The sequence below is a fragment of the Alexandromys fortis genome, unplaced genomic scaffold (genome assembly GCF_014885135.2).
Source record: "Alexandromys fortis isolate MF-2015 unplaced genomic scaffold, M_Fortis_MF-2015_v1.1 scaffold_13, whole genome shotgun sequence".
In the NCBI taxonomy this organism is placed as follows: Eukaryota; Metazoa; Chordata; class Mammalia; order Rodentia; family Cricetidae; genus Alexandromys; species Alexandromys fortis.
The window spans coordinates 11,943,768-11,969,142 of record NW_026067908.1 but is presented as its reverse complement, the minus strand read 5'-3'; the positions used below and the strand labels follow the sequence as shown (position 1 = coordinate 11,969,142).

At 47.9% G+C, this 25,375-nt stretch overlaps 1 protein-coding gene across 2 annotated transcripts in view; it reads left to right on the top strand.

The window, feature by feature from the left end:
* Nucleotides 1-1,055: 1,055 nt before the first annotated feature.
* Nucleotides 1,056-25,375, top strand: part of Ror1 (receptor tyrosine kinase like orphan receptor 1) — a 342,771-nt gene continuing 318,451 nt past the window's right edge. Inside the window, exon 1 of one of the 2 annotated variants that reach the window (XM_050136345.1) lies at nt 1,056-1,572. In XM_050136345.1, coding sequence (XP_049992302.1) covers nt 1,482-1,572 — 91 coding nt within the window. In that variant the 5' untranslated portion in view covers nt 1,056-1,481. Of the gene's footprint in view, nt 1,573-7,002; nt 7,115-25,375 lie in introns of those variants that run through there. The other variant, XM_050136346.1, reaches the window with a different exon arrangement.

Sequence of the window (25,375 nt, the reverse complement as noted above, 5' to 3'; positions counted from 1 at the left end):
AGCCATTCACTTTCTTTCTGCACACCAATTTTAAAAATTGTAATCCGGGAAGTAATATATTTAATGAAGCAAAGTAACATGCAGTTTAGTTTTAGTGACTTAAAAAGTTTCAGTGCATATAAAGCACCAGGCAAACAGGAAATACTTAGTAAGTGGTCATGTGATCACTGGCAGGGTCTGAGCATCTTTATGTTCTGGAGGACAATACTGTTAAGGGGCCTTAGTTACTGGCATCCTTGGAACCTAAAGCATTAGGGCCTAGGACGCAGTGGGTGCTCATTTTATGTGATCCCGGGTATTCTCTGCAGGGGAACACTAAGAGCATTTATGAATTACAAAGTTAATAACTGACAGCCCAGTAGAAAAGGATAAAAACACCGTAAGTAGGAGGTTTAAAGACTCACCCAAACCAGAGCAGAGCAAGAAAAACACACCTTACTCAAAGAAACGGAATACCTAAGTGACACAACAGGAATAAAAAGGATCGAGCTGACATAGTACCCTATGTTTATATTTGGAAGGCAGAGAAACCCCTTTCGGGACACCTGGAGACAGTGACAATAAAGGACCCAGAGGAATCTTCTGTTCGTGTCCCCAGAGAAACAGAACAGATGAGCGGGATGTTAAAGTAGTGCGCCTAGGGATTAAAAACAAAAGGACACAGGAGTCAGAATGGTTTGTGTCAGGACTCCCTCTTCAGCAACTCTTGGGAAGGAAGAAATCAAAGGGGCATTGTATACTTCGGGTACATATCCCCTCACCAAACGCCATAGTTAAACAGTGGCATAGCAAGACGGCTACAATCTGGGTCTCCTAAGTCATCCAATCACACATTGGGCTGGAAGTCCCCCCCCCCCCCAAAGTCCTTCTTTCTTAAGAGGTCTCAAGGGTCCGGTCAACATCAGTGACTGGTCCCAAGCAAGTGGGGGAGGGGAGGGATGTTGGGCCTGCGGGAGGTGCAAGGGCTGCTTTTTGGGATGCACTGGAGGGTGCGGGTCCAGAAGGCGGCAGCAGAGGGCGCTGGGACCCCAGCCTGGGCCCGCCTCTGCCATTGGTCCGGGCTGGGGCTCTGGGTTGTAGAGTTGGTGGAAAGTGACAAGTTTGGCGAGAAGAGCGTTCGCGGAGAGCTGGAGGAGCCGCCGCCGAGTGAGCCCAGAGTCCGCAACTCCAGGCACTGGGCACGGTCTTCTAGAGTCGGAGCCGGGAACACACGGTGCGCTAGAGCGACCGGGACAGCCTGGGACGGAACGGCTGGCCGTGGCAGGGCTGCTTCCGAGTACCCCGAGAAACCGCATTCCCGGGTCCGAGGCGGCCGGGCGGAGGCGGAGGGAGCAGGTCAGAGGGACAAAGAGCTTTGCAAAGGTCCCCCCCGGTATTCTGCGAGTGCCTGTGGGCGTGACGAGGTGGTCAGGAGCCCAGGGCGAACCCGTGGATGTTCTGCGCGCCGCCAGGGAGCCACCGCCGCCGCCACGAGAGGAGGAATGCACCGGCCGCGCCACCGCGGGACGCGCCCGCCACCGCTGGCGCTGCTGGCCGCGCTGCTGCTGGCCACACGCGGGGCTGCTGCCCAAGGTAAGCGGCGCCCGCGCCCGGGTTCCACGGTCTGTCCCGCAGAGCTGGGTGGCGGACAAGCGCCTCGCCCACCCGGGAGCAGGGCGTTTGGCCGCCTCCAGCACCGATTGCAGGAGGCCAGCAAGGACTGGCCATGAACTGCAACTGGACATGGTTGCAGGCTGCGGTGTGCTGGGGTACTGGTCCTCGGTGTCAGCCACGATTGTCAGCGCTGACAGGAAGTATAGAAGGAATTGAAGGGGTCATGGGGGTGATGCTGGTCCTCTGCTTATCTCTCCCTGGATTCCCAGCGCACCCCAGCTGGGGTCCAGTTTGTCCACTTCTCTGTCTTGGAGAGAGTTTGCATCTCCAGTAGTGCCTCCGACTGAGCTCAGGCTGTCCGCGAACCCGCTCAAACAAAAGCCCTGTGCTCCCGGGGACTCCGTCGGCCTCGCATCTCCACGGCTTGGCGCTCAGAGCCTCCCGCCCTGCAGAGGGTCACTCTGCAGGCCAAAATGTTTGCTCCGCCACTACCACTTTGTGCAAAATAAGCAGTCAGAGGAGGCCCACTGCTCCAAAGTGCTCTGGGTGTGCACGTGTGTGTGTGTGTGTGTGTGTGTGTGTGAGAGAGAGAGAGAGAGAGAGAGAGAGAGAGAGAGAGAGAGAGAGAGAGAGAGAGAGAGAGAAGGGGGAGCCATCTAATGCATACTTGATTTTGGTCATCTCCAGAGATAATGGCAACAGTTAGAGAAAAACTCCACCGTCAGCCAGAGCGTCTTAGTTCCCAGCGGGAAGCTTGGATCCTTGCTGGGTCTGAGCCGGTACACAATGAGAGCGAAGAACCCGCTGTGCCAGTGGAGACAACCAATTCATTCTTTGGAGGTTGGAGGGGGAAAGTTGATTAAAGTCTCCGGGGGTCTTGGGCCTCACTTTTAACATGCATCCCTTGGGGGGGGGGGCTGGGACTCTTCCCGCCCACACTTCCAGTCCCAAGCCTCTGTAGATAAATAAGTCTCCTGTCAGTCATCTCTCAGCCAGTGAGAGAAGAGTCTAGTTTACTTAACAGCTGGGAAAAGATCCATTCACTGACTGACTGCCGGTTTCGTCTTCACTGAGAGTTAGGGGTGACTTTCTTTGTACAGAGCACTCTGCAAGGAAGCTGGGTGCGGATTTTGATCTCCTAAAGATGACTTTGGGACCGGAGCAGCACTCACAGAGCAGAGTTCTGAAGTGCGTTTGCGCTAACCTCAAAGCTGTGTGTGTGTGTGTGTGTGTGTGTGAATACAGCTTCTAATTGTCATTAAGATTCACCTCAGCAGGATTTTTTTTTTTTTGGAAACACTGATGAAATATAAACAGTTTGGTCTCATGGCTGTTTTGCTTGGTGATGCCAAACATCTGGCTCTGTGCCATTACACCTGGATGTAAAGAAGAAAATGGGCCGTGCTGCTGACCCGATGTAAACATTCTCCTGAGGTCCATGGTCCAGCACAACTGGGGGGTGGTTCTAAGTAAGGCTGGGTTCCTGGCACGGCACCCGTGATTAATTGCACCATTCCCGTGGGCTCCTTTTGCTCTTACCCTTACAATAGCCAGTGCTTTTTAGGTGACGGCCTCTGCTGGTGGGGATGGGGTTGGGGGTTCGAATGTAGGGTTGCTCTTCCTTTTTGGTCATCTGCTTTTAAATAACCATCCACACAATGAATTTTCACGTGTAAAACTATACTATTATCAGCAGCTTCCCCAAATCCCCCTGCCTTTAATTAATTGTGGGCTTTCAAATGTTAGAAAGTTCATTTTGCCTATTCCTGTTCTATTTCCTAATAATGGGCTCAAACCTGTTGCTCTCTTACCATCCCTTAAATCCCTTTCCTTTTTTTTTTTTTTTTTTTTTTTTTGTAAACTCTTGACGTCTGTTCTTGCCTGAGGTTTCTAAGGTAACCCTGTCAGTGGCTCAGGAGATCAGTGTAAGGGGGGGGGGGAGCGTGGCGTATATTTTATTTATTTCATTGTAAAAAAAAAAAAGGTGGATCAATATTTCTCCCATCACTTTCCTTTTTGATTGGCAGGGAGGAGGAAGCCTTCACATGCGTTGTTTCTGGCCTGCCTCCTACCTTTGCAAAGCTGAACCTCTGTAGACAGAGCTCCCGGTCATTGGAACCTACCTCATCCTTTCTCAGAATCCTGCTCATTTTGTGTCTTGGCTGCTTGAAGCCAGAGGGAGACGTCCCAAGACTCTGCCGTTATTTTCCAAGTCTCCAACTGCCATATCAGTAGGGGTCTGTCCCTACTGTATTTAGAGTAGGAGTCTCTTGAGGGTCACGGGCCTGACAGCTTTGTTGGTGAATGAATACATTGAAGGCCCAAGTCAGCCTCAGCTTTTATTAGGGATGCTTGAAAAATCTGACCTCGATGGCTAGGTGGCACCCCAGAGGCAGGGTAGGTAAGGGGTGTGGTCGGGCAGCCTCTGGCAGGGTTCATTTATTAGTGATTTGTTTTATTTTTTGCTCCTCTAATGTCCATAGGAGGTATTATCTAATACTTAGGAGTTGTTTTATTTTACTGTTGTAGGCAAGTGAGCAGCATAGGGTATGTATGTATGTATGTATGTATGTATGTATGTGGTTCTGTGGGTTCATGCACATATGCACATGCATGTTCCTGTGAAGCCAGAGGTCAGTGTTGAGTGTCTTCTTCAATTTCCACCTTGTTTTTGGAAACATGATCTCTCTTCACTCAACCTGGAGGTCATCCACCCACCTAGGCTGGATGGCCAATGGGCTCTAGGGATCTCTTTGTCTATGCCTGGGGTTTATATGTGCACGGCCAGCTTTTCCCTGAAGGCTGGGGATCTGAGCTCGGGTTCTCATGTTTGCATGACAGGCACTTGTGGGTTTTTTGTTGTTGTTTGTTTGTTTTGTTTTTGACTGAGTCATCCCCCAAGACCCAAGACCAAGATTCCTTCAAAAACTCAGTTTTGATCTATTGTATTCTCTGTCTCCTGTGTGTGAAAATGGGCTCTAAATTCAACTTTTCAAGTGTTTCTAAACACATGCCACTTGCATCCAAAAGCACCTACACTATTTCAGATATTTTAAAAAAATGTACACAGTATATTCAGAAGAGCCGATTCTTTTTTTTTTTTTAATTTTTTCGAGACAGGGTTTCTCTGTAGTTTTTGGTGCCTGTCCTGGAACTAGCTCTTGTAGACCTCGAACTCACAGAGATCCGCCTGCCTCTGCCTCCCGAGTGATAGGATTAAAGGCATGCGCCACCACCGCCCGGCAAGAGCCGATTCCTTTAAACCCTAAGTACACTGATATAAATGTCTATTTTCAGAGAAATGGGTTAGTGGCTCTCGAAAGCCTCCGTTAGTACTACCCCTCGGAGCTCTCACCGTTACCTTGTGAGGACAACCATATAACTAATTCGTTGGGTCAGGTGAGGCACAGAGAGGTGAAGTTGCTTTCTCAAGGTCACATGACCAGGGGATGGCTTTGCTGGGCTTGTAAGCCCCGAGAGTTGCCATGGTTATCAGAACTGACCTCTATCCTACACAGTCTCTCCTGGGTTGGTTCTTATAATTGCCTTCTTTTAACGCCTGGGGCAGAGGTGGTGCTTCCTTACGTTTTTTTAAGGGCAGTGGAGAAATGTTTTCTTTGCCATCACCTAGAGGGCCATGGCTGCTTCCACCAGTCTTGCTGTTAGTAGAGACAGACTGCAAGTGCTGGGGCTGGCCAGGGCCTCTCGGTCTAAAAGAATTGCATTTTGCATCGTGGTAATGCCACTTTGCTGCGATTTGAGGAGTGTGTCTGGTAGCTCCTTCCAGTGAGCGATGGGATGTCTTTTGATGGAGTATGTGTGCATTTGCAGTTCGGTCGTTACCAGGGGTGGAAGTGGAGGAGGGTTGATTTAGTAGAGTGCTCTCTAGGAGGAGAACTGACTGCCAGCTCAGGGTCCCAGTAAGGAGCTGATCCAGGCAGGTCCAGCTGCAGCTGGAAACAACTTGACTCTTCCAGGGGCTTTCTCCAACAGAAAGTCCTGGGCCTGGCTTCACTGAATCTCTGGGTTATGACAGTGGAGATGGGTCTCTGGACGTGCAGGAGGAGAAAGGAACAGTCTTCTGGGACTCCGAGAAAGTTCTGCGATTGAAGGGGGGAAGGGTGAGGGGACGGCTTCAAAAATCTTTAACTAAATGCAGCTGCCTGTTACATGGAGCCTGACTTGCATGCCAGGAATATCTCAAAAGCTAACGAATACAAAATAAAAATAAACAGCAGGAGAAAGGCTCACTCTTTGCTGCAGTAAGCTTGGTTGGGGTTTTCAGTTTGTTTAGGAATGGGATAATTGTGGCATCCACTTTATTTTGGTAAGGCAATGAGTCGCGGTGGATGTGATGTCATTGGGATGTCCCACACCACCTGACCCCTTGCCTTGCCCCCACACTGCCCCCAAGAACACCCAGGCTTGGTCATCCGTGGGTCCCAGGGCTCAAGCTGTTGCTCTTGAGTGAATTACATTGGAAGAGAGCAGATAATTTAATGGGATAATCTTGGCAGACTCAGTAAATTTCACACCCCATCTCTCACTAACAGAAACGCAGCGGAGAGCTACAACATTCTCAGATGAAAAGGTTGTAGAAAATGGCCCCGCTTCTCAGTAACTGTCTGTCCATAAATAAGGTTCTACAGAGTTTTGATCCAGAAACTGTTATTAAACACTGATAAGTCAACCCCATAATGTTTGACCTCCCTCACTTTTCCATAGAACCAAAGTTGGTTTTTTTCCTTATTAAAAAAAAAAAAAAAAAGTAGCCTCAAAGACCAATCAGTCTAGACTGTTTATTTTTCCAAGTATGTACATACAGAACAGGCCTTCTTTGATAGCCATTTAGAGGGGTGATATGGGCTAACAGAGATAGAATGAGATTACTTTCAGTACTTGGTTATATGTTAGTCATATATGTATTGTCATGACCAAAAGCTTTAAAGAAACAGTTTTATGGAAGAAAAGATCTCTTTTGATTTCCAATATCAGAGGGATTTCAGCTTGTGGAGGACGAGGTGGGCTGGACAGCTCTGTCCATGGTGGGAAGAGCAGAGGTGGAGAGGATGTTCACATCGTGACAGAGCAGGCATGGCATGGCAGCAGGTCAGGACCTTCAAGAGCCCATTCCCAGCAACACACTCTGACCAGTCAGGCTCCTCCTCCTCCAAAACCGCTCCATAAACTAGGGACTGACGGTTCAAAACGTGAGCCCTTGCGGGGACATTTCGGATTAAAACACTAACCAGTTTCCTGTCTTTTGATAGTTTCCTTATTTGTAAACGGGGGGGGGGGGGGGGGTAAATTAGTATCCAGGCTGCAGGTGGTTTGTGAGAATTAAAGAATGCTTGGGTAGAAAGCGTCCAAAGACCCAGTGACCCGGAAGTGGAAAGCTGCCAGCCTCCATGAGGACCCTGGGCTTCCTGGAGAAAGCGAGAGATGGGCTCCCAGTCATCGACTGCCATGTAAGAGACACAGCTGAGACTCCTGCAGCAGCGCTCTTGGGTTCTCCTGGAAGGTCAGCAAGTGCCTATTTTACACTATGGATCTGAGAGGGTCTTCGGTCACTGTAGGGAGCCCCACAGGAGGAGATTCCACGGTGCTTTTAAAACAAAGGCTTTCCCCCCCAGAACCTTTAGCTCTTTGGAGAGGAGCAACCCCCCCCCCCTCCCTCCGGCATTTGTCACCTCCGTGGTGACCATTTAAAGATTCGGAGTACCAAGAAATGTTCATGCTACCGGAACAACGATGAGAGTAATGCCGTACCGGGAGGGAGGGGTAATCAAGGAAGTTCTGAAAACAAAGCTGAGGGTGCATTCTTGTTTTTCAACAGGAAAGCCTGTTGTCCGATGCGTTTTAACTCTTATTATAAGTGAGGTGCGTTGTCAGAGAAGTAAAGCATAATCCTTGCTCCAGGGAGAGGCAGGAGGGAGGTTCTAAGCATTCTGAGCACCCACTATATGCCCGGCATCACTTTACAGACTTCCGCATCTCGGTAGCATCGGAGGTGGGACCGAGTCTATTTACAGATAAAGGAAACTCAGACCCTGGGAGGTCTGTATTGCAGCCAAACTCATGTTATTATAAAATCGGGATTTGGGGTTTGAATCCAGAAACTTTGATTGTCACACGTGCCCTGTTGCCATGTCCTTGAGGTATGGGGAGCTGTACCAATGAGTAGACCCGTTATCTCTAGACACCAATCATCTGTCTTGCAGGGGAATTCTAAAGGCTGTGGGGAAGTATGGAAAACATGAATTCTCAGGAAGGTGGAGGGTGAAGGGCAAAGAGGACACTGCCTCCTTCTCAGGAGATTGGGAGCCCTCTGAACTAATTATGGAAAATGTGTAGCGCAGTACCGTGTGTGTGTGTGTGTGTGTGTGTGTGTGTGAAGCACAGTACTATGTGTGTATGTGTGTGTGTGTGTAGCACTGTACCATATGTGTGTGTGAAGCACAGTACCATGTGTGTATGTGTGTGTGTGTGTAGCACTGTACCATATGTGTGTGAAGCACAGTACCATGTGTGTATGTGTGTGTGTGTGTGTGTAGCACTGTACCATGTGTGTTTGTAGCACTGTACCATGTGTGTTTATAGCACTGTACCATGTGTGTGTGTAGCACAGTACCGTGTGTGTGTGTAGCACAGTACCATGTGTGTAGCACTGTACCGTGTGTGTGTGTGTAGCACAGTACCATGTGTGTAGCACTGTACCACGTATGTAGCACTGTACCATGTGTGGAGCGCAGTACCATGTGTGGAGCACTGTACCATGTGTGGAGCGCAGTACCATGTGTGGAGCGCAGTACCATGTGTGGAGCACAGTACCATGTGTGTAGCACTGTACCATGTGTGTAGCAGTACCATGTGTATAGCACAGTACCATGGATATTGCATGCTTGTTTGGCCAGCAAGAGGCCTGGGCAGGATTTCGTCTGCTTCCACTGCCCTTGTGTTCCTGCCCCCTGATGTCTCATTTTGATGTCATCTGGATGTTGAAAGTAGCTGTGCTGTCCCTACACGGACATCAAGACAGTTTCTCTAGCATCTTTTCCTGCAGCCCCAAATCCAGGCTTTGGGTTGAGGGAGGAGACCAATCACTTGCGTATGGTGCCCCAATGAGTCTTCAGTAGTGACCGTGAACTGTGGTATTTATTCTAAGACCTCTGGCCAACACATACCTCTTCCCCTCCTTCATCACTAGTCACACTTTGTTTTGCTGTTACTGTGAGCTGAAGGTTCCAGTAGTTCCACCAGAGAGACAAAGATGGTCATTGCCTTGGAGAATTTTCCAAACAATAGATTTGTGGCGATGATTACTAGCTGGTCAGTAAATCTGTTTCATCCGTTCTTGAACACGTCATTTATAGCTGTCTTCTAGTTAAGTGAGGCCGTGTGACTAAACACTAGCCAGTGGAATGAGGCTGAGAGGGCCAAGAGTCACTTGCAGGATCCATTAAGATCTTCCCAGGCAGTTTACTATGGTAACTTGAGAAGTTATGTTTTGGGGACGCCACATGGTAGAATTACCTGGGAGCGTCCCTTCTTCATTGCTCTGTAGCTGAAACCAGCAGCTGGTCCACACTGGCTTGGATTTTATGTAAACCAAAAACAAGTGTTGATTGTTAAAGCTCAGATTTTGGGGTTTTCCAGCTCTAGCTATTAAGGCTATCACACCAAATAGTATGAACCACAGCATGTCTCAAATTAGTTTAGTGAGTCTGGACCAGCAGTTTTAGATAGAATAGAATAGGCAACCTAGTTTTGGTCTGATTATCTCCTATAGACCTTGGGGTGGGGGGGGGGGAAGACCTTTCTATAAATTAAACCTCATCTTGAATCATTTATGGCCGATACTAGGGTCATCACTGTGGAAGATCTGCAAGAACTGGGATTGGCTATAGGGCAGTTCACTTTCAGGAGCCATAAAATAGACTCCTGTAGCCTCAAAGTTCAGAACTGGCAGTGACCAAATGCAGAATCCCTGGAAGGGAGAAGCCCTCAGGGAAGATGTGAGCTGTGTTGTGAGAGCTCAGGGTGGCGGTCAGCAGGATGAAAGGAGAAGGGATGGGAGAGGAGGAGCAGAGCAGGCCATGGTCCTGCAGCAAAGGGCTGGATTCTGCACCAGCCTGCAGCTAGCCGCTCTGCTCTGCAGGACTCCTTCAGGGTTGTTCTGGGGCCTTAGATAGGAATTCACCACGGAGTGAAGGAGGCCTCTGGGCGAAGGTGAGTAAAGAAAAGACTTGGAGCGGTACCTGGCGCCTAGAGGCAGAAAGAGAGGAAAGAAAGAGTATTTCACTGGACTGTGACTATTTACTTCCTCCCCGAATGCCCCAGAGACTTGCAGGTGCCTTGGACCAGCAGCTCACCCGTGATTGTGCCTCTTTTCCTCCACCGTAGCAGCTTTGTTTCGTAGTACAGGCTGCTAAGTATTAGTCCCATTTTGCCTGCTTGATGAAAATCCTGGGGGTTGTAGGACAACCTAGAATGCTGTGTTGTACACATTTGTGGGTGTTTGTTTTGTTGCTAGGGATTGAACTCAGCTTGTTTTCAGCTCTCCTGCTGAGCTGCACCCCAGACCTCTGGGTTCTTTTAGTATTTTAACTAGTATGTTTTCCAGGGAACCCTATGAAAGAAGCAGTAATTGGTTACTTTCATTGGATTGATTTTTTTTTTCCCTCCATAGAATTGCTATTTTCCACATAAGGAAACCAAGGCACAAAGAGTGTTTTGTGTGCTTATAGCTAATCAAGAGGGAAAGTCAGGATTTGAACCTGGACACCTGGAAGCTCCGGCTTTGTCCTTAATCATGATGCCACTGTACCACTTTAGTTCTGCTTTCCCCATCCTCCAAACGCTACTTGGTGATTAAAACTCTACGTGAGATCCTAGCCAAATAGCTGAGTGCAAATAATTATAATTAAATCTCTTGATTTGTATAGGGCATTGCAGCTTAAGGAATTATTTCATGCACAATATTAACTTTAATTTTCCAACTAATCTAATGAAATGGATTTCTTTTTTCTCTTTAGTCTTCTGATCTTAAGTCAGGCAAGTAAGGTTGGCAGTTTACCCAAGGTCACTATGCAGGTGGCAGGGTCTGTCTGAGATGTGGACCTTCTCCTTAAGTCCCAGGGGATGTTTCACGCTGAAGGATGGCTGCGTTCACAATTTATGCCTCTGACACATGATGGGTTTCACTGTTGTTGACCCAGCAAGCAAATTGGCCTGATTCTTGCTTGTCCCGCTGACACAGTCCTCAAATCAGCCACCAGTTTAAGGAACAGTCTGGAAGTATTTGTAGTGTGGTTTGGGACATTCCTTTAACCGAAGGAAGTTCCTGAGCCAATAGCCTGAGAAAAGCTACCTCAAAGCGAGGACTTTCCTAAGGGGCTGGTGAGGGCATCTGGTAGATCAACCTGGAAGAGCAGGCCGTTGGCATTCCATGGGTCTTGGTAGAGGGCTTGGCTTTCCTTTGCCCATCAGGTCAGTAGCTCTGTGACCTCTATAAGTTTTTTTTTTTTTTCCCTCACCTGTTGAATGAGAGGCATACTGAGATGAGTCCACCGTGGGAGTCTGGGCAGGATGCTGGCGAGTGCTGGGCTGATGGTCTGTGGTCAGCGTGTAATTTGCAGCCACATCCCCAAGTGCAGAGCAGTGCTGTGATTTTCACAGGATAGAGAGGACAAAGTGTCTAGACTGCAGGCCTGGCTGGGCCCATTTGTGTGATAGAGTCACCTCTGAGAGAGACTCTTAGCATCTACAAGTCTTAGGTTATAATTAAGTTTATATTTCTCAAGGACAAGGATGGGAGATAAAAATAGATCCCGTGGCCTCAAATTCAAGACATTCTTGAAAGGCTCTTATCTGTTCTTCCCGGGAACTCGACACCGACACCGGTTCCGGATGGGATTAGAGAAGAAGGCTATGAAAACAGCTTGTTGTACGTTTTCTCCGCATGAGCGGTGATAGCCTCACCTCTTGGATTTCACTCCAGCTGAGTGTTGCGTGGTTTTGTTTTGTTTTGTCTTCTTTTACATACTGTTTCCATCCCCTGGAGGGGAGAGGTGGTTTTCCTTCACCCTTTTAGAACCTACCTGTGATGAGAAGTCCTGGCTGTAAGTGCAGGCGCTAGGAAGATACGGTGCTCACTGCTCAGAGGATTGCTATGTAAGAACCTGTGTGCTCAACATCCACTTGGAGGTGACTGATACCCCACAGCAGCAGGCTTGGTGACATCCATGGTGGTGACCGTGTCTTCTTTAGTCACACCATAGCGCTCTGTCTTAGAAGACACCCATCTGGTATCTCTAAGACAAGGAATGAAGAACTTCCTGTGGCCAGATAAGCTTCGCTAGACAGGAATGGTTGCTGGGATCTTTAGGTGTATCCTGTGGAGGAAGTAGGAGAGGAACTGAGCATGCTCAGTTTATTCTACCCATACCTATCTCTAGGCCACCGTTTGGGATAGGTGCCCCATGGTCCAGCAAGGAGAGAAAAAAGGACTAGAGAGGTCCAGAAAATAAAAACCTACTGGTTTCCCTCCCTGGAAGAAAGTGGAGGATGCAGCTTAGAAATCCTCTTTCCATCTCCTCCAGATTGAGTTCTTAAAGGGCCAGTCCCCTAGATCTCAGGGCTGTGTTGATGTTGAACCGTTATGTAGGTCAGTCAAAATGTTTACAAAGAGCTCTCCTGCACTTTTGTCTAAGGACTCAGGTTTAGAGAGTTCTTCAGCTGATGTGGGCTGTGCCTTCCTGCAGCTCTCAGAAGCAGCACAGTCATCGATCTGTCTGCTTAAGCCAGGACATTGGTGTGCAGTGATGAGGGGAGAGGGGTACCGCCCCCTCACCTGCCTAGTGACACCTCCTGTGTAAACTACCAGGTTGCCTCGGCTTCCGCTTGGTTAAATATTTGTTCAACACCTAAAGTGAATGCTGGGGAAATATATGGCAGTATCTTCCCCCGTGGGAAGTTTGCTGTCTTTTGTTAAGAAAGCAAGATTGACTCAGCTAAAATGGTCTCAGAAGACAAAGCCTGGCCTCTGTTCAGGGCATTTTCCTGGTCTCACGACCTTCCAGAATCTCTGCCCCAGAGCATGCCCACCCCTCAGCTCCCGTGGCTTCTGTCTCTCCACACTGAACTCTCGCTTGCCCTTCAGCCTTCAGTGTCTACAGTCAGCACCACCCCCATCTGCTTGTCTTCTGTCCTCTCCCATGTCCTCACCTCCTGGCGTTGCTTCCACACACGCCATGTGTGTTTCTCTCACTCAGAAATGGCTCAACAGCCAGATTTGACTCCTCCCACTACTGGGCACTGCTATTTATTGATCATCTACTATGGGGACTCTCACTTTGCAAGAATTTTGTGTTGCACTTTTAAAAAGACATTGCATTTTGTTTATTTCATGTGGAGGTATGGGCCTCATAGGTGTGGAGATCAAAGGACAAGTGTGTGGGGGGGTCATTTCTTCGTTTCCACTGCATGAACTCCAAGTGTTAGTCTTAGTGGTTTATATCTTTATCCACAAACTATTGCGCTGGGCCTGAATTTCATATTTCATAGTGGAATCTGCTTTTTGGCTTTTCTGCAATGATTGTGCCAACCCCCTCCCTGGCCCTCTCTCTCTGTTTCTTCACCCAGTTATAGGGAAACTGCTCTGGTTTTATCGTGAAGGGTTTGCAGGTTAATTCTCAGCTACCTAAGCCCTACTATGAGGGAGAAGCCCAGATCTACTCAGAATTTAGGGACAAGCTTTCTTGGGTGGGAAAGCTGAAAGATGTTCTTGGGTACGTCAGTGTCCAGAGAAAGTTGGAAATATGTAGAAAGACTTGACTATCTCATAGGTCCTGCTGAGGGGCAGCAGAGGCCACCTTGTGCTTCAGTGTCTTTTCTTCCCAGGTCTCTGACCTGAGCAGGAGGGAGTGATTCTCATAATGTCTCCATGTCCTGTGACGTAGACACCTTTCCTCACCAGTCAGCACCTGAATAATGTGTTATTCTTATTCTTTAACCCAGGAGTGTTTGTTGTTTTTCCCAGTGAGAACATATAGAGCGATTGAAAACCAATGCAGTGCCATGCGATCAAACCAGAACCACCAGAGTCCAGCCCCTCAGAGGCTAGTTATAGAGGGAGGCCTTGCCTGTATTCCCAAGGGAACCTGGAACTCAGGGATGTGAAGGACCCCAGGATCCTTTCCAGCTCGCTCTCTACTCTACCCCCTTCTTTGTGGCACGGCCCTGAGCTTACCATTGGTCCATTTTACTCAAGGGAAGATTGCTATGTGTGTCCATGTTGAGAATATGCCACATCAATGTCACTAAGTGCCCCCCCCCCACTCACACGTACAAAAGAGGTGTGGAAAGTAAGTTTTGTGGGCAAAGGAGGGAGAATCCCTGGAAGGTTTTGTGGAGCTGGAGCTTAAGAATATCTTCCTCCCTTTTCCGTGGCTGTGACATCACCTGACATGGGTAAGTTACGAAACAGTTCCTTTAGCATCTGGTTCTGAAGGCTGGAAACCCAAGACCGGGTGATTTCCCCTTGAAAAGGCCTCATGCTGCTACACCAAGTTAGAAGAGCAGAAGGGCCAGTGGTGGGAACAAGACAGGAGGCAATCTTGGAGAAGACTATTAATCCTTAGAAACCCTCTAGAGAGTTCTAAAAACCCGGTACTGCCACAGTGGCAAATTTCAGTGTTGAATTGGGTGGGGAGGAAGCCATGTTTAAACCATAGCAGGAGACAGTATCATACTGACATTTCCTTTGCCTCCTGAACAGGGAGTGTCAGAGAAAGCGAACACCTGGGTGCTTCTACTCTTGGGCCTGGGCACTGCCAGAGACAAGGACTACTCCTGTGCTTTTCTGACATACATGTCAGAATGGCAATATCTGTGCAAACACGACAAGGAGGGGCAGAGAAAAGGGCCACCTGAGTCTAGAAGAACATATATAGGTATACTCAGGAGCAAAGACCAGAGTCTCACTTGAAATAAAGAGGGTGGGATAGTGGGCACCCCCACAAATGCCATCAAGGACTTCCTTATGTGACCTTGAGGCTGCCTGCTGCCTTTTTCTGGCGCTCACTGGGCACTTTTTATACATGGTGCCTTTTCCTGAGCTCTTCTCTCCTGAGGGAACACGAGCCACAGTCTTTACTCTGGCCCAGACACTGTATCCCTGACTCTGGGCTCAGCTAGGTTGGGGCCCTTGCTTCCTCTCATTGTATTGTAAGGGTTGCATGATGCACCCTGTCAGCAAGTGTTTGCTTGTGCAGTGCTCCCTTGAGTCCCTCATCATTGGGTGCTCCCTTAGATGGAGTCTGCTTCAGGGTCTGCCCATGAAGCATATGGCCTGGTAGCTGTTGTATGGCATCTACTGGCTCTCACCAGGCCTCCTTCTTGTTTCATAGAGATGGGAATAACCCCAGTTTTCTTGACTGCTCCTAGAAATCAAGAACGGGTTGCTGAATAATTGAATGCCTCAATGGCCACCTTTTTCTAAAGAAGAGGACTCCAACTTAGAACAAGTTAAGCCTACTGTGGCCTTTACAGGGGAGCCATGGGCAGTTGCTTTCTCATGATGAGAAGTCTTTCACAGCTCTGGCTTTTACTTTGTAAGTTAGCCCCCATTCTTTTTCTAATTGACAACAATTCCTATTTTCTGTCCCAGTCCTTTTTGTTAGGAAAAGAACAATATTGGTGTCATAAGAGGAACACATGGGCAAAGCGACAATAACCCGGCAAGATTTCTTTTTGTATAAAGAGTGCACCATAACCCATACGTGGTTTACGTGGTTAGTGAGAACAATTAGTCCAAATGGCCTCTGTCTTTCATCACTGGCATAAGTGGTTCCTGCCTCTCATCTCATTGGTTGAAGCTTCAGTTTTCCAGTCTGACATGATTGGCTAATTGGTACAAAGAGGAAGAGGAAGATTCAGGAAATACTGTTGGGTTGTCTGCCTTTGACAGAGCCCACCCACCCTCCATTTCTTGCATCTCTCTTTTTTGGCAAGTCTGGCGTTTTTGCACTCTCCACAGAGAAGAGGTCTACCCCTGCTCTCCCTGAGGAATTGTGAAAGAAGTCCTTCGTGATGGTTGCTATTAATTGTCAACAGAACAAAAAAAAAAAAAAAATCTCAAATCACCTGGGAGAGAGGCCTCTGCGCATGTCTGTGGGGAATACTCTTGATTATTCTAATTATGGAAGGAAGTCTTGCCCACTGTCCCCTGACTGGGATCCTGGACCCTGCAAGTGGAGGAAAGGAGCTGAGCAGAGCATAGGGTCTTTGTGCTCTGCTTCTTGACTGTGGCTGCTTCAAGCTCCTGTTCTCTTAACTTGCCTATCATCGTGAGCTTTGTCTTTGAGTTATGAGTCAGAATAGACCATTGATGATGTTTGATGTTGCTTTTGTGAGGATATTGTATCACAGAAACAGAAAAAAGAAAGACCAAAAATGAAAAACTAAACCAAAACAAACAAACAGATAATTAAGGAATCCCCTCTACTAGGGAAGTCTTCCCTGAGGAACAATTTATCTCTCTTCTTTACCTTTCAAAGGAGAGGGAAGTATCCAAGATTTGAACTTGCAAGCCATCTATGTGCTAATGTACCCAGAAAGGGACCTTTGACTTTCTAGGCTCATCTATGCCAGGCAGGGACACCTTTTCTTCCTTCCGGAGAGAGAAAGAGGGCTTGGTCAAGCTTTTATCAGGTCCCTGTTGGCTGCTGTTTGACTTCTTGCCCCGCTGTGGTTTGCTCAGCAAGTATATCAAGGTGCCTGAGACCACAAAACCTTTTGCCAGCATCTCGAAGTCTGACCTTGTAAGGAGTATGGCAGAGATGCTAGGATGCAGCAGAGCAAGGGTATCACTTCTAGAAAGGGTGGAGGGGAGGTGGTGGAGGAGGGAGGACCAGGAGAAGCTTCTCAAGGTAGGCTCTGCTGCAGAAAGTGTGTCTTGGATGCTCACACCACAGTTCCTTAGGCACTAAGTGTTAATGCTCACAAAAGTCTGCTGTCAGTTCTGTTTGATTTTTGATGAACACAATAATTTCCAAGTCAAGCTCTATATGCCAGCAGGGCCACAACAGGTCAGAGATGAGGCCCCCAATGTGACTGTTGGATGCAGAGAGGAGTTCTGTGCTTAAGCCTACTGGTTGTCTCCCTATAAAACCAATGAGTTCTTTTTGGTGGTCCTGGGGGTGAGGTTGTCTCAGTTCCTCTGTTTTCTTTGGAGAGAACTATCACATACTACATGGAGATGGATGGGAAATGAACCTTGAAAGGCTGCCCTGAGATGGAAGGTCAGCAGGCAGGCAGCAGCATTTTGCGTTTGTTTCTTGGTAAGTGGGCTCACCTGGCCCCCTTTATTCACTCAGAGCACATTGATATGACAGACATTGCTCGAGATACCGAGAGAACAGCTGTGACAAAGCAAACATGCCTCGTGGGCGTGCGTGTCAAAAGATAAACATGTGTTTTTCACGTAACGTCAAGTGCCAAGGAAAATCTAGCAGGGCCAGGGGCTCGCGACCGGTAAGTGATGGCGGTGGAAGGGCTGTCATCACGTTGTGTGACCGGGAAGGCTTCTAGCTGAAGTGACTCGGACTGGATGAAGCTCGAGATGAGCTCTTCGACAGGCCTTGAAGTGGAGGGTGTTCTCAGATCAGCTCCGGCTGGCAGTAGTGACAGTTATGTAAGTACCTATTGTGTGCCTGGTGGCGTTCGTGTGTCAGCCTTCACAACAGTACTGCTAGGCTGGAGAGATGGCTCAGTGGTTAAGAGCACTGACTGCTCTCCTGCAGGACCTGAGTTCATTTCCTAGCACCTACACTAGTAGTTCCCAGCTGTCTATAACTCCAGTTCCAGGAGATCTGATGCCCTCTCCTGAGCTCTGTGGGCACCAGACATACATGTAGGAAAAGCACATATACACATAAAATAAAATTAAGTGATACAGTTAGGTAGGGCCTATTGCTATGATACCCATTTTCCAGATGTGGATAAAAACCAAGCAAATGGGCAGAAGCAGCAGCCTGTGAATGTTAAATGAGGCAGTCCCAGACAGAAGAGAAAAGACTCTGTTTGGGTCTGCCCCCCCTACTCATCCACTCTGTGATCCTGGGCAGATGTGCAGGGCCTGTTTCCTGAATTTTAAAACTGCCTAGTATATAAAAATCCAGGGCAAGGCTTTGCAGACTGCGTGTCACCGTGAAAGTGCCAGTTAACGACTACGAATACGTTTACGTTAGTTATCAGTCCTTACTTCTGGAAAAGAGATGATGAGAAAAAAATACGTTTGAGACTTAACAAAGCTTCCCCTGTTTGCCTGGAACTCTGTTTCCCACTAAAGTCTCTGTGACTGAACTCAGCACAATGTCCAGTTGATCTAGAAGCATCCTCGTGAAAGACAGACCTGGGAAGGAAAGTTGGTACCCAGGCTTCTTGCAATTCTAAGGAAATTCTTGGAGCATCTCCCAGGAAGTCTCCATAGATGAGTCTGCGCTCTACCTCACACACCCAGTGTTAGTCAGAGCTGTGCGGCTAGAGTGAGGCAAGGTTGTGGCAAGGACCAAGCCCTAAGGGACAGTCAAGGCTTGAAGCACTTTTGCCCAAACTAATCTCTCTCCCTCTCGCTCTTGGTTAGGGAACAGCTAGTATTTTGTTAAGATTCTGACTATCAGCTAAGAGGGCCCTCTGGCTTCTCTGAGTTGCCCTGGATTCCTCCAGGAAGGGGAGAAATTATCTTTTCCTCTTCTTCACTGTCTGTATTTTAGAGTACTAGCTGCAAGACCCGCATTGGAAGCCTTATATGAGATCTGCTGGTTTGGACAGTGGAATGGGGCAGGAGGTTAAGCAGCTGCCTTTTTCATACTGTATGCTTTTTGGCCATTTAAAAGGAAAGTCCTGTCCACCACGTGGAAAATCTGTGGCTCAGTGGCGGCTACGCCTGTGGGTCAGGAGGGGCTGTGGGCCTGCTGTGTTCTTGGTTCTGAGGTGAGGCATTTTATGGAGTGAGCGCTCTTGAACTCTCAAGGTTGAAAATATAGTTCCAAGCCACAGAAGCCCTTTGAGGCTTCCTAGTGGCAAGAGTGAGGAGGCTTTGAATCCAGTCCCAACACTTAGACTGCGGGGTGCCAACACTTCCCAGGCTCGGGGTGGGGGGCGGGGTGGGGTGGGGCTGTGCAGGGGGCCTTCAGGAAGGCAGCACCCTGCTGACTCTTATCTATTCTCAGTATTGGTTTAGAATAGCAGCTCGTTTGGGGCTACTTCTGTCCAAGTTAAATTTTAATTTAGGAAATGCCTTTAGGAAAACTTAGCATACAATTTCTCAAACTTTTAATGATACGAAGTGGCTGACCAGAAAACAGTCTTTGCTTAGATAAAAATAAAGATGTTATTTATGATACTCCCCCCCCCCCCAGTTATTTTGAGTATTTTTTTTGTTTGTAAGAATCTGTGTTGGAAAGTGAGGAAGAGATTAGCATCCAGTCTGTCTTATCTCTGTGTGACTTTTGCATGTGTAGTATTATTTTTAATGGGAAAAGAGAATTGTAAAGATGAAATTAATTTTTGGTTTTTCTCCCCTTTGGAGGGAGGGGAGCACTGGTGCGTAGCAGGAAGAAATCTGGCCTGGAGGTCAGCTCCTGTCTGTCATCTAGTACTCATTCCAGATAGGTGTGGGACTCTAGGCAAACACTTGCCTCCCTGACCCTCAAGTTCTTGTTTGCAGAAGAGTGGGCTGGGCAAGCTCCATGGACCAGGAGCAAGTTACCTTGTAGCCTGGAGGAAGGGTAGTCCCAGACCCCCCTCTAGGTCTCCTGTGGCAGAGTCTGACTTAATAAGGTCCCCAGTGGTTAAATACTAAATTTATGTGCTAATTACTCCCTACAGGTCAGCTCAGCTGGCTTACTGAGGGGACAGAACTAGGCCAAGGTCAGTGATGGGCTTCGATTTTGTTCGCGTTTGCTTCTTCACCTTGAGCACAAGAAGCCGCTCTGTGAAAGCAGACCAGGGGCTCGCTAGCTCTGTACTCCCAGTTACTGTGAGGGACCCCATCTGTAGAAACACTTGGTTGCATAGTCAATGGCAAATTATGGCACCCAGATTGGCTTATTGCCCATCTTTTGTACCAAGCTTTGCACGCTAAGTTTAGCAGCAGTAGTGCCGTGCGGACTTCATGCTTCTGAGTCTCAGTTGTCCTGTCTCTAGGAAGGGATGGCCGCAGCCCCAGGGAAAGCAGGGAGGAATTTGAGATTTGGCATCTCCGGGTTTGCCAGCCGAATCTCTAGGATAGACAACAATGGATGATGCATAGGAGAACACACATGTACGTTTACTATGTTCATATACAGTGGTGTAAGACAGTAACTAAGAGCCAGGCCACTGAAGTTCGTATGTCAGGGCTTCTTGAAGACAGGAACAATGTCTGGGAGAAGTGAGTGGAGAGATGCTGGGAGTGGGGGATGGTGCTGATGCAGATGGACTATGAGGTCATGTCTCAGAAGAGCCTGCCATCACTCAGAACAGTCTCTGCCTAGATTTGGGGTCAGACCCCAAATTTGTCTTCCCGTGATTTGAGTAAGTTTCCTTAAATCTGTAGGCAGCTGAGTGGCATCTGGGTAACATTTGGTACCTCACTCTTCTTTACTAACGCAGGCAAGTGCAGGTCTGTCTCATGAAAGGGAAGCTTTCAGAGCCATTTCTATGCCTGAAAGTTCTCCCAGCATGCCAGAGACGTATGCTTTGAGGTGCATGTTTTAGTCTCCCAGAGAAGACTGCTAGGAAAATTAGAGATAAAACATGGACAGTTCCTGAAGTATTGGCGACTGGGACATCGTGTTAAACCACCAGTGGCTTTTCTTATTATAAAGTAGATATGTGCACAGCTTCCGTCACAACAGTCTCCATCCTGCTAGTCAGCTTTCTATCACTACGAGGAAGGTACTCGAGACAGTGAACTTCTAAAGAGAAAAGGTTTGGCTTGGGTGCTAGCTGTGGAGGTTCTGGTCTGCTATGTTGGCCATGTGGCTCTGGGCACAGTAGCGCATCATGGAGGCATGTGTGGCAGGAGAAGCTTATTTCATGGCCCGGAACTAAGAGAGCTGGGACGGAAGAGGCATTCAAAAGCCGAACTATGACACATTCATGGTTACAGGAGATGAGGCTCTCCACGATCTAGCCACCTTCTACACGGGCTTCTCTCACTAGGGTTTAAAACTCTTCTAGAATTCTGGTTGTGGTTTATTTTGTGGAGACGGTCTCACTCTGTAGCACTGGCTGCCCTGGAACTTGCGATGTAGACCAGGTTGGCCTTGAATTCACATCCACCTGCCTCGTCTTCCAAGTGCAGGGGTTACCATTGTGTGCCACCACACATGCCTGGCTTGTTTAATGTTTTATTTTTACACTTTTACACTGTGCATGTACGTGCACCTGCCACATCATGAGCGTGGAGGTCAAAGGGCATCTCCTCCTGCCCTGTAGGTCCCCGAAATGAGCTTAGGCCGCCAGGCTTCATGGCTAGCGCTTTTACCAGCGGCGCCATGTTGCTGGTCTATAATGGTTGCTTTGAATGCATCACTGACTTATTCCTCAAGGCATTAGAAGGGTTTCTAGGCTATCACTGGTGCGCCCAGCCGAGAGCCTGGTGTACACTGTGTGGCTTTGGTTATTATCGTGGGAGGTTTCAGGAATATGAGACCGCTTTGCAGTTTCCATGTGTTTATATCTCTTTGCCTTTTCAAGTTAGAAATGGGTTATGGTTTTGCATTGAGTCAAGGGGAAAAAACAACAACGAAACCAACCAACCACTCACTCTTTCATCTGCTCTTTGTTTCTGTTTTTGCGTTTTTGAATAGCCAGTCTCTCTTCTGGAATTCCTTTTTTTTTGTTTGTTTTGTTTTTGTTTTTTCTTTTTTCCTTTTCGTATGGGGCAAGGAAGGGTTGAGGTTTAATTTGCTTCTATTATCTCAGTGCTCAGCATGTTGAGCCTCTGCAGAAAAAGAGGCATCCCCCCAATATTTGTCCAATCAATGGGTATTGGGAGGCTCAAATTTTTATGGTAGATGAGAGAGGCAGTGGGAGCTGCCTTCTGACTGGAAAGACATTGTTTATTAGATCTGTATGGCTCGTTTGGAAGGTATGCAGTTGGATATCTTTTATGGTCAAAGAAGAAAATCAGTATCAAATGGTTAATTAAAAGCAGAGGCCCAACGTTTCCCCTTGCAATGAAGTCAGGATTGTGAATATTTTCCTTTCGTTGGCCCAGGAGATGGGCAGGCAGCCAGGCCGAAAGGCAGGGGACACTGTAGAGACAGATAAGAGGGGTTGCCTTACAAGCACGAGCCTGTCAGTGTTAAACATGTGAAGAGATATTCTATGTCAGGGCCACCTCCTTTCAGATGTCTGTGCTCTGTGACTTATGAGGCTACTACTTGCGTATGGCCTTATTACAATTCTGGCATGTTCTCTTAAGGGGAGTGAGCTCCCAGGGGCTTGGGGCATTCACATGGAGGATGCTCTTAGGAATGTGATGCCTAGAAATCTCTCTTGGCACCAGTGACATTAATTCACCCCAAAACTGAAATAGCTGAGGACCAACCAGGAGTTGAGAAGGCAGAAATGGCCATGAAGGTCTTGGTGACCTCTGTCACTGCAAGGAACTAAGCTTCTGAAGACACTGAATGGACTTCATTGTCTGGGACATTAGCACAGGGCTTTGCTTCTTCGGTATGAGCAGGCCCTCTTCATTGGCATCATCTGGAGTTTATTACATCAGACAGTAGGCGTGGTTCACTCACCTGACCCGCGCACACGAGCAGCCTGGACCTTGAAGCTGGGTAGTCTGGATTTTTGTCATTCTAACTTGTAGTGTGGCAGCTGCTCCATCTTTAAATCCCGGAAGTGCCTGGAAGAAAGTGCTACTCAATCCTTTTTGATCTTAGATGTACCCCCTCCCCACATTTATAAGATATGTGTTTTGCTGGTTTTCTTCCCCCCTTTTATTTTTCGGATGGGGAGGGAACAAGGTAAGTATAATGTCCTTAGCATGTAATAGAACATTTCAAAAAAAAGTTCTATTTTATTTCTGTGTGTGTGCCTGTATGTGAATGTGTGTGTGTGTGTGTACAACTTACGGGAATTGTTCTCTACCATGTGGGTCCAGGAATTGACGTGAGGTCGTTAGGGTGGCAGCAGGCACCTTTGTCCACTGAAGCATCCCACTGACCCTCAAATATCTTTTTGTACTTTGCTCTCCGTATGTGCAATGAGGTGAGACAATTCAGTCTTCGATGAATGGAAGGCAAATGAGTAATGGAGAGAGGCGGACCTGCGTCATGACGTCACATTGTCACGTAAGGGCTGCCTGGACACAGCTACTGATAGCAAGATAGCAATACTGCATTAGCCCAGATTGGTATGAGACTAACAGCGGAGCAGGGTATACAGTGTGGACACGCTGGACACAAAGAAGATTCCCCTGGACTTAGGACAGAACGGGGAGTTGGGAAATTTCCCGAGGATGCTCAAATGGCACACATTTACAACTTATGAGTTACATATTTCTGAAAATTTTACTGAATATTTGCAGACCTTGGTTGATTCTGGGTAGCGGAAGCCACAGGCAGAAGAAAGGAACTACTATAATTTGAAATTCTCTTGCAGCCAAAATTTTAAAGCACAAAGAAATAATTGAAGTTATTTTTATAGTGTTGTTTTAACTTGAATTCAACTTAATTTTTACTTTACCAGAATATTTTATATTCTCTTTCTGTATTAAGTCCTAACCAGAGCCTACTTCATGTTATAGCCTAGCTTACACTGGCTGTGTTTGAGGTGCTTCAGAGTCGGGTCTGAGTGGGTGACAGCTGAGTGGCCTGAGCAGTTTTTGGGGCCAGTAGCAGGGGAACCAGCGTTTATCCCTAGTGCATGAACTGGCTCTTTGGAGACCATTTCCTATGGAGGGTTACCTTGTTCAGCCTAGATGGGGGTGGGATGGGAGGCTTTGTCCTGCCTCAAGTGATGTGACAGACTTTGTTGACTCCCCATGGGAGGCCTCACATCTCTGAGGAGTGGATATGGGGGTGGGCATGGAGAGGGAACTGGAATTGGTATGTAAAATAGGACTTTTTTTTTTTTAAAGAGTCAGGTCTTCTAGGCAGCACCCGGGTGTGGGAGCAGGAAAGAGCCCCAGACTACTGCAGATGTCAGTGGTTCGATAAAGACTCCAAAGAATCCACAGTAGATCAACTTATCTCCATTTGACTCTATTTAAGAGGACAGAGCAGGGTGTGAGATATATAATTTTAGAAAACTCCCTCTCCCGCCAAAAGACTTTTCAAGTATTGGTGATCTGGCTCCATGGGTGGAGGTGCTTGCCGCCAAGTCAGATGACCTGAGTTCCATCCCGCTTGGTTGGTGGTGGAAGGACAGAAATGGCTCCTGCAAGCTGGCCTTTGACCTCCATGTGTGCGCTTTCTCCCAAATAAATGCAATAAAAAGACATAAAAGAATAAAAAGATTTGACATATAATATGGCAGTTATACTCCAAGGCAAGTGTCCCCAGAAATGAAACCATGGCTGACTGTGCAAGAGCGGGGACAGCCGTGACAGGGTGGACACACACACATGTTCCTCCACGGATGCACGGCTAAGCGTACACTTCCACACTATGGGAACTGCTCAGCCCCAAAACAAGGAAGGAACCGCTGAGACACAGCAGTTTGATAGATCGAAGAGGGCTATGAAGAGTGGACAAAAACGAATCACAACAGGTTACATTTATAAGACATTTTCAAAATAACAAAATTAGACATTTTCTGGGGCCTAGAACGAGGGGGCAGGCAAGCAGGGTGTGGCACAAGACATCTCTGTGATGCCCGTGAGGATGGGACGGTTCGACATCTTGCTTGTGACGGCGGTTTCACACATCGATGGGCAACAAAACTGTACAGGACCTGTAGACACAAGGACATACTAATCCGGAGCCCCGATTTTCCTGGTGTGCTGAATCAGGTAAGATATCAATGTAGGATATTTGCAAGGTAAGGAGGCACGGTGAACACCGCCTAGGGCCTTCCCTTTCGCGCTGGTCCCTTAAGGTGACTGGTGACTGTGGCGGCTCACCTGGAGGCTCTCCGACTCACACTGTCCCCCAGTCTGAGCCCACCGGGATTGCTGGAGGCTAAGCTCATTTTCACGTTTTCATATTTGCATCTCACTGGCTCCCAGCAGTTACTCCTCAGTAATGCGGCCAGTCCCTGTGAGCATTCCACAGCCGGATGAACTTTAATCCTGGGAAGCTCTGAAGGGGGAGGACTCTCTGCCTCTTTTGAAGATTCTGCTCCCCATCCGAAAAGTTCACAAGTTAATTAATAGATGAAAGAAATGGGTTCACATGGAGCCCAAAGGAGTCAGCCTAGCTGCCAGCCACCTGCAGGACTGGGATAAAATGAAAGCAGCCCTTGACCAGAAGCCACCAGGAGCTCCAGCGCCAGCCCTTGCCTGCTTGTGTCCCAGAGTTCAGAGTTCTTCCTTCTAGACCCTATTGGCCATAGACGCTGGGCAACTTTGAAGCTCAGCCTTTGGGATTCATCTTCTCACCCTTTGAAGATGGAGATGATAATGTAGGCCCTTCCTTCCTCCAGAATCATGTTGCTAGGAGGGGAACAGGAAAGTCTGCTGAGAGGGGAAGCAGTTCCCTCCAAGGCAACTTTTCTTTCTGTTTCCTTCCTTCCCTCCTCCCTCCCTCCCTCCCTCCCTCCCTCCCTCCCTCCCTCC